Here is a 15,101-nt window from a genome sequence, read left to right as displayed (position 1 = left end):
AGTACATGTTCCCGTCGTAATGTCTGGATAATGTGTCATCAGTCGTCCTTTTCGTATTCAACATTACCAAACCTAAATGAATCAGGCAAAATTTAGTCATGGATCAAGTTTGAACAAAGCCGGATACAGACTTAGCACCCAAGATTGCATTGTCGATTTCTCTCACCTTGTTCACACATATCTCCACGATAACCAGGCTGGCACTCACAGGTGAACCCGTTCACTGCATCAATGCACCGTGCGTTGTTCTCACATGGCTGCGGTAGACACTCATCAACCTCTGCAAGCCATGAACACAACAAACACATTGAGACAAAATGAGTGAGGTACAGCTTGTTTAAGTTAAAGTCATCGACGGATAGTTGCCGGTTTTTGACTGGCCTGTCGGATAAAAGTTAACTAAACTACAGGTTTCATTTTTACTGATCATTGACGTTATTCCACTGAAGAAGGTCACAAGAAAACGTTCTGGATTCTACTTACTACGTTGCTTCGTTTGAGTGGATATGACAGCACAGTGAATTATTTTCATAGCTAAACTACAGGAATTCATTTTCTGGTCATCCACATTTTTGTATTAGCTTTTACCAACCACTGGTCTCTCTTAATTCAAATATCCCACCAGGGTTTCGGACATACTACGGTGCTGACAACAGTGCCCCATTTCTCCCTCGTAACTCCCTCCCCAACTCCCTGACTAACTCCCCAACTCCCTGGACTGATCGACATACGATTGTTGTCTGTAATTTTCCAAAACGCCACTGCTCCAGGCTGACCGCACAAATGCAAAACACTTTCTTACGTCTCTGTTGTATCAGTCTATACCAATACTAAAGGTGATTCAGAAGAACATGGCATGACAAGCAACTCCTATTATAGACATCAGCAAACATACCAATTGCACAGGTGGTTCCCGCGTAGCCATCTGCACATTGGCAAGTGAACGCGTTCACTTCATCCCTACATACGCCACCATGGCGACATGGCTGAGAGCCGCATTCATCGATATCTGTACATACCATCATACACAACGACACACAGAACCACACACGATGCATCATACCAATAAATGCCACAAAGCATAATAATACTGCCTTGCTGGGATTTAAAACCATGGACAGTGAAAGATACAGCCGGGCCTCTTGCAGTCTAGTGAAAGAGAAAGATTTCCTGGATGTAGCCATCACATCACTTTTGAATATTACACTATTTCAATGTTGGCACACATCTTATACCATTACCCCCAGTGTATGGAACACAGCCTTTCCTGCCCATCTGTACTCGTACAAATAGACACAGGGTAAGGAACACGATCTACATGTGTCATCTGTCTTACCATCTGTACATGTAGACCCAGTGTATCCAGGGTGACATTCACATTGGAAAGAGGAGAGTGTTTGTGAGCATGTACCGTGGCTTCCACATGGTGAAGCCTCACAGTAATCTGAAACCAAAAAAACAGACACACGAACACAGGCACACAAACAGTTCATAAACACATAAACATCCAATGAAATGTTCTTGTCCTACTAAGTGCATTGATCTATCTGGAAACAGGTCAGGACACGGGCTATAAACAGATAACAGTGAGGAAAGTAGGCTAATCCGGAGGGACACCACAGCTGTACCTTTCAGAGTCAGAAAGACTTCTGGAGAATACGGGCTGTATCTGTCCGACTGTCTCACACGCACGCGCACTGCTGTTAGACCATGTTGGATATCGTTGAGGGTGACAATCAGCTGCAAGGCAGAGTATATGGTGCCTTGCCAATCTGCTGATCCCGTACGATGTTCCACCATCCAGGCATCTCCTGGCTCGGTTTCGTACAGGGGAAGACGCATCTGCACGTTGACAAGACCAGAGCTGCTTTCGGTGGGATTCAAAATGCCTTCTCCAGCCCATGTTGGTATGGATATATCTGAAGTTCGGCAACACGAAACAATGGCATCCCAGTTTGATACATGTTACTGTTCATGAACCCATGGTATGTCACACGTCAGATTTCAGGGTCAATACAAACAGGTAACAGAGAAATGAACTCCACTGATTGGGTGAGTTAGTCAGACTTTTTCTCATTTGTAGGAATGCCACCTACCATAAATAAAGGTCAAGAAACAGACACAGCTACTAAATGGATGAGTGTGAGTTGATCAGACCCATGTACTGTAAGTCATCAAAATCTTACTAAAACTAGAGGCATAGAGCATGCAGCACTTTGCAAAAAATACTAATACTTCCCTGCTTACCCATTATTCAATACACCCTGGTGAAAGAAAGCAAAATTGATGCATAGAATTACTGATATTATGTATTGGGAGCATGCAGGTACTGGTGTAGTGCTGTATAAGCATTCTTTGCCCAACTCACCGGACTCTCCATGCACTGATAGTGCTAGCGTGTCTGTTACAGTGCCTTTGTCGGTACGGTCAACACGTACCACATAGTATCCACTGGCCAGAGCACTAAGTCTCACTGGAAAGTCATCGACTGTAGAGTTAGGATAAGAACCCCTGTCCAGCCATCCGCCTGCGGACTCAGTGTTGAACACGAAGAGCGTAACCTGATAGACGTCTTCATCTTGGACACTCAAAGGCCGAAGGAGAATAACTGAAGAGTTGGAATGCAAAATACGACATCCATTTGGTCATCATTTGTATAACAGTCAGAAAGGATGGTAACCGAAAAGGATATGAGGTGTGTTTCTGTCTAAATCCAAAAAATATATAAGGCAGCAGGTCTGAAGTTGTTCTGATCGGAAATTGATCATGAAAACTTGCATGAAGGTGCTCCTTGACCTGTCGATGACACTGAACCCAAAATTTCAGCTTGCAGCATATCATGGTGCATATCCTATACGTTCTAAAAAAGGCACACACAAAGAACTTACTCTCGCTACACGTGTTACCAAAGAACCCTTGATAACAATGACAGACAAAGTCATCAGGCTGTTCAATGTCCCGCGCGCACAGTCCATTGTTGCATGGGTTAGGTTGGCATGGGTCATTAACTGGAACTGTGGTAGGTGGATCGGTTGCCATCATGGTTGTAGTCACATCTTCTTGCATGGTGGCTGTCGTTGTTGCAGCTTCAGTTGTTGGTACATCGGGTTCTTGGTCTCCTGATTAAGACAAAGATGCAGAAGGATATCAAAGAGAACATGCGTGGGCCACAACATGTACAGAAAATCCATTGCACTCTTGATGATTCGTAATATCAATAAAATAACTCAGTCCAATAGCCTCAGTCATGTGGACTTCAGCAATCCAGATGTCTCCTAGCAGAAGGCCATGCATCTAAGGTTCATGTTGTACGACTTGATGATCAACACCGCGAGTTGGAGTTTGCCCACACAATAGGCACGTAGGTACAATTATAAGTAAGCCTCTGTCTCCCTATTGCATTTTAGGTAGAGTATTGATTCAGGAAAGTGGAACGGTGTCAAGGAGTGTGCAACCAGCTGACTACATCAGTGATATTGTACGTAGGGACTAGGGAGACATTGGACAAAATGCGATCACTAAAATTTAATGGTTATAACCGGGAAAGCTTTGTTCTATTTCTACTAAAGAGCACAGACCAGTCTAAGTGTGTGGGGAGAGAACACCACGGGACAAGAACAGTACAGCCAGAGGAAACCAGGCCGATGACGCGGACAAACCTGCCCGACCAGACCAAGTCGGCTAACAGGTAACAGTTTCTAAACATGGCGGCCTGCGAGAATATCATGAACGCACCAATACCAAATGAAGAAATTGTACCTAACGGCACCAACTTAGGCTAACATTTCTTGATGCTATCACCACAAAATCAGTGAATGGCTGGAAAGGACGGTGAACGTATCATCAAGGATGTTCACATTTTCCGTTGTACATGGAAAGACAGGTAAATGAACTGTACCAGATGTCATCTTACTTTGTTCACAGTTATCACCTGTTGAGCCAGGAACACAATCGCACTCATAACCAGTGAGCGTCAGTGAGCAAACACCATTGTTTTGGCACGGCCGTGCGGCACATGGGTTACTGGCCAGGGTACCTGGGAAGGAGAAAAAAGCATGATTTACACGCCTCGCCAAGACGAAGAAAGACTGAAGCTTAAACCAGGTACTAAACATTGAAACATGCTCTCAAACAGATTCTCCATGTCCTCAATCCATCCCCATTATCCCCCCCCCCCCCCCCCTCCTCCCGTACTAAACATTGAAACATGCTCTCAAACAGATTCTCCATGTCCTCAATCCATCCCCATTATCCCCCCTCCCCCCCCCCCCCCACACACACACTCAAAGCCAAGTTATCATAATGTTTTAAAAAATATGGGCTCATAGAGCAAATCCTTCCAGGGTGCAGTAGAACACTAATCATACCCTGTTCACAGTTTCTTCCCAACAGGCCCGGTCTACATCGACAGTTATAGCCACCCAAGCGGTCGATACATTGTCCACCGTTGCGACATGGGCTGCTAGCACATTCATTGATATCTAGACCAGCAGCAAACACAAAAAAGCAATAATGCACCACCTTATATACGCATGCACTTACTTTACATATCACCACACTCCTATGAAGGCCAAACCAAATTTCTCAAACTATTCAATCCCAGTCTGAATTCTTTAGTTTCAGACTGATCAGCACGATTCAAACGTACGCTTTAAATGGGTAGTCACATCTTTCATGACATTGCCTTGTACGTCAGTAGTACACTCAAACGTCTCTTATCCGGACGCCTCAGATACGGGCACGTCTCTCTACCGGCCACCCTCAGCTTGAGTTCCTATGGCAAAAATGCTTCGAATTTGGAGGGTTGAACTTTTTTTCCGAATGCTCAAGTGCTTATTTTGTCACTGCCAACCTGTGCAATCCACACATTTTTATCCATGGATTATTTTTTTAACCTGAACATGTGCAATATGCGCCAAAAAAACTTCTTCAAAAATGATATGATACATGGTAGATGAGTTATCCTGAGATACGGGCAAATCTGAGATACGGGCAGTGCCCGGTCCCAAGGTGCCCGGATAAGAGACGTCCGAGTGTACTGCTATCCTGAGTGTCACTGATTCTAGAGTGCAATCCTGCATTGTGAATGTTTCTACTATGCAGTGTGCTTGGCTTAGACCCATCGCAGAACATCAACTGACAAGAAAATGTCCGTTCTTAGATTACCTTCTTCACAAAAATCACCAGTGTGCCCTCGCCTGCATTGGCACATGAAGCTACCGTCGGCATTGACGCAGCGGCCATTGTTTTGACATGGTGACGACATACATTCATCAATATCTACAGAAATGGAGAACAATATACCATAGGGAGTAGGAAACAATCAAGCCAATATTGGTCAAGGAAAGCAGCTTTTCTTGGCAACAAACCCGTTGTTCACACCCTCAATTTACCGTACATTGTCTCCTACAGCAGATGAAGTTAAGGAAAGAAGAGGCATGTCCCGATCAGTTGTGCATACGTGCAATTTTAATCACTGCAAACACGAGTATCCGACTTCGGCGCTACAGTGGAGATTGGATATAACGACCTTGGATATAACGACAAAATCGAGTTTAGCGACAAAATTCTGTTGCCCAAGTCGTTTAGCAAGTCCTTTTCGTACATTTTAGATTGGGTGTAACGACCTCGAAAATAACGACAAATCGCTTTTTTGGTGCCCGAAGCCCTGAAAATAGATCGGGTATAACGACTTTCCCCTACATTTAGCATCCACGCATGAATAATGCCGTGTGCACGGTCTTCTGGCCGGGTCGATCACAGCGCGGTCGGGGTGCACGCCACGCGCTGTACACCGAAAGTCTACCGTCCGTATGCGCATTCACCATGGGGTCTACACTAGCACTGCAGATCAAAGTGAAGCAGAACTAGCCGGTTGGACATGTAGCGAGCGCACGCACATCGGGAGCTGGTCGCTTTGTCCTTCACCTGCGGCTGTCGTCTTGTAGACTAGTTCTTCATCACTTTTTCCTTTGAAGTTTGTATTTCGACTGTCGACCAGTTCTTTGTCACTTTATCCTTTTGTGTTTTGATGACAAACACGCGACTTACCTTGTTGATCGACTTGCCGCGTAGTTGAAGTTCCAGTCAGTATGTCGAAGAGAAAGCGTTTCTCGACTGCTCAGAAGTATGGCATCTTGAAAGCGCTGGACTCTGGTGCGAAGCGGCCATACATTGAGCAGAAGTACAGTGTGTCGCACGAAACGCTAGCTGGTTTCATAAAAAATCGCAAAGCTATCGAGGATGCCGTTTCAACCTCTGCTAACCTTGATTCAAAGAGCTCGAAGGCATCGCGATTTGTGGAGGTGGCCGATGCCCTCCTGATCTGGTTTCGTCAACTAAAGGCTTCAGCTCCTGATGCGTCTGTGGCCGGCATGGATTTGCTCGAAAAGGCTCGAACAATCTACGAGAAATTGAAGGATCACGCAGTGCCAGGCTACGGCGATGACGGCTCGTCAATCGACAATAACTGGATCGACAGGTCGAAAAAAACGCCATAAAATTTCCAGTCGCACGATATCTGGCGAAAGCCAGTCCGCCAACGTCGTAGCTGCAGACGACTGGTTGACGAGGCAACTAAAGTTGATTCGTCAGGAATTAGCAACGGAAATATCTTCAACGCAGATGAAACAGCCCTCTTCTGGAGAATGTCGCCCGACAAGACACTGGCTTTCAAGGGCGAACAGTGCAAGGGCGGAAAACGAGCGAAAGACAGAGTAACAGTCCTCGTTGCAGCAAGCGCCTTTGGAGAAAAAACTCCCTTGCTCGTCATTAGCAAATTGCTAAGACCACATTGTTTCCGTGGAGTTCTGCATCTTCTAGTGCAAGACCGTGCCAATCGGAACACCTGGATGACTTGCGCGCTTTTCGAAGAGTGCCGGGTACAGAAGCTGAACAACACAATGCGCATCAAAGACAGCAAGATTGCACTTATCTTGGACAATTTCTCTGGACACCCAGCGATCACGTTGTCCAATCAAGATGATGGTATTTCCTGCCGCCTAATACAACCAATGGACGCTGGCATCATCCGCAATCTGAAAGTTCATTACCGCCGCTTGCTGGTACGCAAGCGCCTACTTACCATTGACACGGGCGCAGAGCTCAAGATCAACCTACTCCAGGCCATGGAGTGGCTGAAAATGGCGTGGGACATGGTTACCAGTGAAACAATCTGTAACTGCTATCATCACTTGCTTTCGAGGACGCGACGCCAGTTGAAGCAACTGATAACCCCATATCCACGTCCGAAACAGCAGAGAGTGTAACTGTACCTGAAGAGCTTCCTCACTGGGACCAAATGCAAGCTGCTGGCCTCATCCCAGCAGATTCGCCGTTTGACCAATATGCCAACCTGGACAACGAACTGTCGGTGGGCAACGCACGATTTGCCATTGATTGCACTTGGGACTCCATCATGCCTAGCCAAGAGCCAGAAGCCTGCACAGTTTCAAGTGATGAAGATGAAGAAGATGAGTCTTCACCAGCTTCACTCAAAGACACAGTGGATGGTTTACGAGCAGCAACGGCTTACCTCCGTTCTTGTCCGGGTGCAGCATCACACTGCAGCACTATTCCTCAGATCTCTGGCATTCTAGATGACAAGCAAGTGTAGCGCCGCCAGCAGACGTCCATCACACAGTATTTTGCACTTTGATTACAATCACACCTTGATCACTCTCGACTTGAGTTGTACAGTACATTGTATATATTGTGCTGCTGTACATGTTTACATGTATGACACAGATGCAAGTGCACATCTGCAGTCGCATCTTGATTACTGTTGGCTTGAGCTGTACAGTATGCGGTATCATACATGTGCACGCACACTGTTTATGAAAAACATACACGTGCACATCTGCACACGATGTGACATGTGTATGCACATACGTGTACATCCCAGATGATCTGCAATCAATTTGCATTTTGATATACATACTGCATATGAAATGTGAAGATCGGGTTTAGTGACAGATCGGATATATAATAGTGACTTTTTGTTCTCTCCCGAAGGAGTGTCGTTATATCCAATCACCTCTGTACTATGTTCATGAGGTTGGATTTCTCTGGCCAAACCTTTTGGAGAGGCTATGTACAATTGTATCACAGCAGTATTTGGGCAATGGCTGCACACCGACTCACCATCTTGACATCTTGGACCCACAAAGCCACTAGCACATGAGCATGAATAAGCCCCGAGCATGTCGGTACAATTTCCACCATTCTGGCATGGGTTGGGAAAACAATCATTGGTATCTGTTGGCAGCGAAAACAAACATAGTCCAAATGCCAACCATTTTTAACAAGAAAAATATACACTTCACGTAATGCAGAACCAGCATGACATCAGTAACCATTAAAAGCACAAAAAGCAAATAAATGTACAAAGAAAAGAAAATTGTAACATGGAAATTGTGTGCACAAGTTATGCGATCGAGTCCACCAACTATACCAGATTTTGAACAGTCAGACATGCACAATCTAGCACAAAACTGACAAGGAGTTCACGAAGAAAAGAAGAAAAAATAAAGGACATCCGCAAACCAGCATTATCAATGTTCATACAGTAAGACCTGTAATGGCGACCATTCGGATATGGCGACCACTTGACCATGGCGACCACTTTTCCCTGTCACGGACGCATTCACATTCAAAACAGCTCGGATAAGGCGACCACTCGTTCAACGCGACCGACGACTACCCACCCGGGGCCGCGTTGCACCCTGCTAGTACATGTAAATGTACGCATTGCATGGTGCACCATGCATGGTAGTAGATCTACACACCAGCGTTGGAATGTAGATGTACATGGCGCATGCACGACACTTGACAGGTCTGAGGACCCCAAGCACATGAGTCGTGCTAGAGTAGCATAGGTGCGTGCAGTGTGATACACTGATCAAAATGATATAACACATGTGTTATGAAGTGGATATGGTCACGTGACCCACTGAACCTGGATAAGAAGACCACCTGGCCAAGGCGACCACTTTTTCTCGTCCCTTGAGGGGTCGACTTAGACAGGTTTCACTGTAGTTCAGAAAAAAACTTCTTGTTTCTTTCGTCCCCTCAGCCGATGAGACGAGGTGTTCACAAGCTTGGTCAGAGCCACGTTCTCACCTTCATCACAGAGCTCTCCTTCCCATCCACCTCGGCACTCGCAGTCAAACCTAAGCGGTGCATTGTGGCACACACCGCCATGTAGACATGGGTTGGAGTAGCAGTTGTCATCCACTGCCACACAGACCATAGAACAATAGTGGGTACAGCCATGAGTAACTCTAAACGTGATATGGATATTCACACTGCCATTTTAAATCTATAAACGTCCCTCCAATGACCAGACTACACGACCAACCTCAAGAACCAAGACATCATCAGATGCATTTCCTCAACTGTTGGCAGGGGAAACATAAAACACACTGTAGAGGCAGTCAAGGACCGAAATCCATTTCACCGCATCCGTTACTGTCACTCTCCGTTTCTCAGTCATGGTTTTACAGGTGTGTACTGAGGGGGGGGGGGGGGGAGGGGTTCCACAGGGTTCAGATGAACCCCCCCCCCCCCTCCCCCTTTCTGTCAGCCTACTGAACGATTTTTTCTCTCTTTTTTCGTCTTTTGTTGCCCTGTGCTGCGCGCGGGCGTTGCACCGTGCCGTCATTGAGTCGTCAAGTCGCAGATTCTACCACTACTTGACGTGTTCATGCACTGCACATGCGTTGAGACACACAACGCGTGCGAGAGTTGGTTGACGTGACGTAGCTATTTACTACAACGGACCCCATGTAACCCCCCCCCCCCCCTGCCTCCGGCCCTGCGCACGTACCTGTTCTAGACCATCCCACAATGCATCATTGCCTGCTTCTACGCTGTACATAGCGATATTACAGTTCGTATTGGAAACACAACAGGGCATATGATGAGAGAAAAAAATCACTAATATCTTCCATATGTGTATATCCATGCCCTGGAAGGGTCTCCTTCACTGGCCTCTGTTCTCAGGTAGAATTCACACTCATCAGCGCACACAGAATCCAGCCACACTGTCACCTGCGTGCATTACATACCTTGTTCACAGTTGATTCCTAGATATCCTATAGGACACTGGCAAGTATAACCGCTGGGATGGTTGACACACTGGGCATTGTTCAGGCATGGGTTCGAGGTACACGCACCAATCTCTGTAAGAAACAGATCCACAAAGATAAGGTTGAGGCTCTCCCTCTTCAGGATAGGATTACTAATGTTCTATTTTCCCTCAGTAGACAATTTCTGTACTTTCCGGAGTACAAGCCGCACCGTTTAAACACTAGTAAGTCACCTAAAACAAATAATTGGTGCGGCCTATACGATGTTCAAATTGATGGGGATGTATAGGGTAAATATCTGTATTTCGTGATGAACAATCCGGGTGCTGCTTGTGCTCCAGCGCGGCTTACACTCCGGAGGATACCGTAGTAATGAAAAGCTTGAGTCGGAGCACGTGTTGGCCTGTGCTTAGTACACCCACACTCATCTCTGTGCTTGAATCCTGTGGCTTCACTTGTGTACAATTGTATCATAACAAGTGCGTCATCAATGGCAGGGAAACCCTTGGTCTCTTAATAAGCTGAATATGTAAGTAGAGCAGTCTGCAGTAGTATCTATATAATTATACTGATTGCTTACATCATACTCCTTAGTTCATTCGAAGTTAATATTTCGACCACTGCAAGTCTAACTGACCATGATGTACAGCCGTGGGCAAAGAAATCCAACGAGGGAGTAAAAACGTAGCGCGATGTTTCCATTTCAATTGCATCATCCACAGTCCAAAAACCCATCTGAGTGCCGCAGGAGCCCGCATGAGCCTTGGCACTGCTTTCAGCTTACGGGTCGGATTTCTTTGGCCACGACTGTATGTTATTGTTTTAAGCATTAGAAATGCAAATATGCATGGGGCAAAGTATAGATTTCACATGATTTTATCAACCTATTTCACTTATCAAGCGCATTTCTTCAAGATCCAAGGTCAAGGTCTATTGTCTATTCCGCTTGGCCCGGTATAGAATGCAACATAAAGCTTAGATTATAGCACCCTATCTTTGTATCAAACACACATTGATCTGGATGCCTACCCTGGGAGCAGAATGGCCCAGAGAATCCCGCCGCACACACACAGACGAAGGTATTGGAACCAACAACATTGCATTCTCCATCGTTCTGGCAAGGTGCTGACAAGCATGGCGTGCGCTGAATTCCGTTCAAACGACCTGGATAGCATGCAGGTGCACACATGTACGTGCACACACGGGCACACAGACACACATGCACACACAGACAAGCACGCATATATACGCACACACACACACACACACACACACGCAAACACGTGCACACACAGAAATAGAGGTACATATATCTTAAGCCAATATACTAAAGTAGATCATCAAGTCAAGATTCTCAGACAATACAATCCATGTACTGTGTGCAAGTCATGTAAATGTGCATATTTCACCCATGCCGATATAGTAGCACACCACAATACTACAAACAAGAGGGCAAATATGGGCGTAGTGCCACCAAGTTGAGTATGTCCAACGTATAAGTAGATGTACAAGTCCACAGTGTTTTGGTTTCAGTCAATATAATTAATCTGCTGTATACCTGCAGATTCATGTAGGTCAGCACACAAACTTACGGCTCTCGCAGTTGAATCCCTCGAAGTTCCGGGTGCATTCGCATATGTACCCAGTGGTTGTTAGCCGGCAATACCCCTGGTTCAGGCAAGGGTTGGATGAACATGCTGTCACAGCACGATACGGTTCTGCAGCACAAGGCGGGACACTAGCAGTGATGGCAACATCGGCAATACAAGACTTAGTATTCACTGTTTTGTCTCCTGAACTAGTAGATAGTCATCAGAAGCATGCCTGTGTGACCCCGATAGCAATTGAACATACTAATTCAATACCGGAGATGAGCAAACTATGACACTTTCTGTGCTGCACTATTGTGAAGCAGGGACAAGACAATCATGACTAAGAACATTGTGTATATCATAATTGTATCATTTAGACTGTCACTCGCTTAGACACAGAAGCTAGCTAAGGCAGTTACAGCATATTCAGCATTATTCTAACTCACCTACAACTAATTCAGCTGCACCAGCCACAACACCATTCTCGGTACGGGCAGTGCACACGTACACTCCACCGTCGGACAAGCGCAGCGGGTCGATGATCAAGTCCTTACGGCTGGCATCAAAGTAGAAGTGGCGATTGATGGCAAGCCGCTGGCCATCCTGCCGGGACCAGTGAATCCTGATGACACGTGTGCTGGACGGTGTAATTGTGCATTCAAAATGGGCAAAGTCATCCTCTTCAAGTACTTCATAGCCGGGTTCAACAATTGCTGCATGAAGCACACACAAACACACACACACACACACACACACACACACACACACATGAATGTGTAAAGGACAAAAAGCATAGCAAGAGTGCACCCAATCACAGACATGTTTCTTCTATAAACTGATGCGCCTTGTTTATTGCCGGTAACACTGGACAAGCTTCCGGGGGATAATCCCTTATGCTGCCAGCTACAGATGCATGCATCAATGCACTCTCACGCTTCACCTCAACTCTCTGTGAGAATTAGGAAAGTATAAATATATCAAAGTGATCTTTGTCTGTACCGGGTATAAATTACAATCACGTGATCTGCAAGTAAACCGAGTCAAGTGCCACCCTCACTAGTCACTGGGATCAAATATACATCTGCTTGCCTATTCAATGAACAGTGCAATGTGCAGCTTCTGGCTGTTCAGTCCCTGTACGTAGGACTGTTCCATGGCCATTTGGTGAGCGTCTATAATGCCACTGTGCATCACAGTGTAACGTATCACCCGAGTGTATGCAGGAGTGTGGCATACACAGCGCCACCCATACACATGCCTGAGTCAGCTGATGTAGTAACCTCACTACTTGATATAATGCAGCGTGGAAATAACGCATCCTGCTTGGAAGAACACAGAAACATACCTGTCAGCTCATTTTGACTGCGGACGGTGACGACAGTGGCCAGTAGCACCTTAAGAAGCACACCAAAGAAGCAACAACGTATCATAGAGGAACCATGTTAGTCCCATTATCTAGGAGATGACAAATCCGCGAATCCCGGGTAATCGGTGTACTATGAATACAGGTTATGACAGAGCTAGATTTGGTTCAGATGGGGAGATGTTCATCCTTGCAGGAAGTCTGGCTTATCCACGTACAAACACTGCTGCACGAAAATATTGAACACCAGACGCAAATAGAAGCGACTGAACCTCACCTTTCTCACAGAAGTTGCGTATTCCTTGATCAGTTACAGACATACCCAAAGAATGCACTACATTGGCTGATAAAACCCAGGGCTATAGGGTAGCACAGGCTCCAACCAAGGTCTCTAAAAGCCTTGGGCACATGCTGGCGAGCCTACATCATAGCATTCTCAGCTACACTGAATTTGTGCACTGTGACTATCTATAGCCCTCTTGAAAACCAATTTACACTCCCTGGACTTTTCTTCCAAATGGTCGAACCTTGTCACGAATCAGTAAAACAAATATCTCCACACATACACGCGCACACGCGCACCCGCGCGCACACACACACCCACGTACGCACACACACACACACACACACACACACACACACATGCGCACACACACACATACACACACACATGCACACATACACACACACGCACACGCACACGCACACGCGCACACACACACACACACACACACACAAGCACACCTCACCTCACACACACACATACACACACATGTGCACAGATGCATGCACACACACACATGCACATACATTGTACACACACACATACACATGTACCAACAAACACATGCATACACAAACATACGGAAACACGAAAACCTACGGAAACACGAAAACATACATACACACGCACACACACACATGCACAAACACACCATGTACCACATACACACACACACACACACACACACACACACACACACACACACACACATTCTGGTCACTTACAAGGACAATCGCCCACATCATTTGCACGTGCCTGCTCCACACAAGGCTTGGCAGTAGGACAAGTGGCCTCACTTTTCCGTAACCTAGATAGTTTAGAGGAACTTTGGGGAACTAATTTACTGCACAAAAAGAACTGGAGGCTGAAAGTGCGGAGCGTTTCTTCCACATACGTTCTTCAATTAGTTGGGAAAAACACCAGAGCTCCTCTCTCCTCTTTTCTATTTCTGAATAGCAACTGCAGGGGACTCGATCCTCTTTGTCATGTCCAGAATGGTATCTACCTCGTTTTCTTATTCAAATAGCCGCTTACCTAACCTGGGATTTGTATCCATACATATTATTGTCCTTCCTGCTGGCGAAAGGATAAGCGCCGACCGGAGAACAATAGTGCCTTGACGGGCATGTTCATCTGATGTTGTTCACAAGTCATTCAAACGTTCGGTGATTCTCCCAGGTAATTGAGACTGTCTTGCGACAGCTCTGTAGCCTCCGGGCTTCGATAGCGTGACCAAGCGAGCGAGCCAACGCCGAGGACAGAATTGCCCTTCGCCTACAAGTACAAGTACAACTGTTATACGTTAGTGTTGGCCGTTGCCAGCGGAATCTGAGGCTTGAGTCCTGAGGACAGGCGCAGCTAGCTAGCAGAGGCTCGACAGCAGTAAGAATGTTGTCCATTACGGCATTAGAGCAGCAGTCGCGTGATACCAGTGTCAATCCGGAATGCTTTCATGCAACTATAGACAACAGTGTAACTGACGACAGTAACGTGTTACCTTGTTGATCTACAGACAGTCTACAGTACAGTGTGTGGGATCTCTACCCATAGGGCCATATCCGCCATACTGTATTTGCAGAACAGGATTGTAACGCCAGCTGCGCTCCGTCAAACCACAACCATAGACATAGTAACTTGAAACGTCCTTACACTTCTTCTTTGAGACACGTTCCTCTCGAGAATAGCAAACTTCAGTCGGAATCGCAAAGCACACCGCGAAATGATTGTCACGGGGAGATATTTTCTGAAGCACTCAAGCCTGCCAGTACTATCAC

General features: G+C 46.1%; 1 protein-coding gene across 1 annotated transcript in view; it reads right to left on the bottom strand.

The window, feature by feature from the left end:
• The window catches only part of LOC135827368 (uncharacterized), a 36,623-nt gene extending 22,026 nt beyond the window's left edge, over window positions 1–14,597 (bottom strand). Inside the window, exons 1-17 of the mRNA XM_065339877.1 lie at window positions 14,052–14,597; window positions 13,026–13,074; window positions 12,127–12,393; window positions 11,681–11,806; window positions 11,118–11,252; window positions 10,068–10,181; window positions 9,121–9,234; window positions 8,143–8,256; window positions 5,167–5,280; window positions 4,368–4,481; window positions 3,914–4,036; window positions 2,889–3,119; window positions 2,369–2,608; window positions 1,629–1,919; window positions 1,337–1,444; window positions 896–1,009; window positions 167–280 (exon numbers count right to left, since the gene is read on the bottom strand). Coding sequence (XP_065195949.1) covers window positions 167–280; window positions 896–1,009; window positions 1,337–1,444; window positions 1,629–1,919; window positions 2,369–2,608; window positions 2,889–3,119; window positions 3,914–4,036; window positions 4,368–4,481; window positions 5,167–5,280; window positions 8,143–8,256; window positions 9,121–9,234; window positions 10,068–10,181; window positions 11,118–11,252; window positions 11,681–11,806; window positions 12,127–12,393; window positions 13,026–13,074; window positions 14,052–14,072 — 2,389 coding nt within the window. The 5' untranslated portion in view covers window positions 14,073–14,597. The remainder of the gene's footprint in view (window positions 1–166; window positions 281–895; window positions 1,010–1,336; window positions 1,445–1,628; window positions 1,920–2,368; window positions 2,609–2,888; window positions 3,120–3,913; window positions 4,037–4,367; window positions 4,482–5,166; window positions 5,281–8,142; window positions 8,257–9,120; window positions 9,235–10,067; window positions 10,182–11,117; window positions 11,253–11,680; window positions 11,807–12,126; window positions 12,394–13,025; window positions 13,075–14,051) is intronic.
• Window positions 14,598–15,101: the final 504 nt, after the last annotated feature.

This window comes from Sycon ciliatum, chromosome 1, assembly GCF_964019385.1.
Source record: "Sycon ciliatum chromosome 1, ocSycCili1.1, whole genome shotgun sequence".
Lineage (NCBI taxonomy): Eukaryota > Metazoa > Porifera > Calcarea > Leucosolenida > Sycettidae > Sycon > Sycon ciliatum.
Note: the sequence above shows the minus strand (reverse complement) of the source record. Positions and strands in the feature narration are given on the sequence as shown.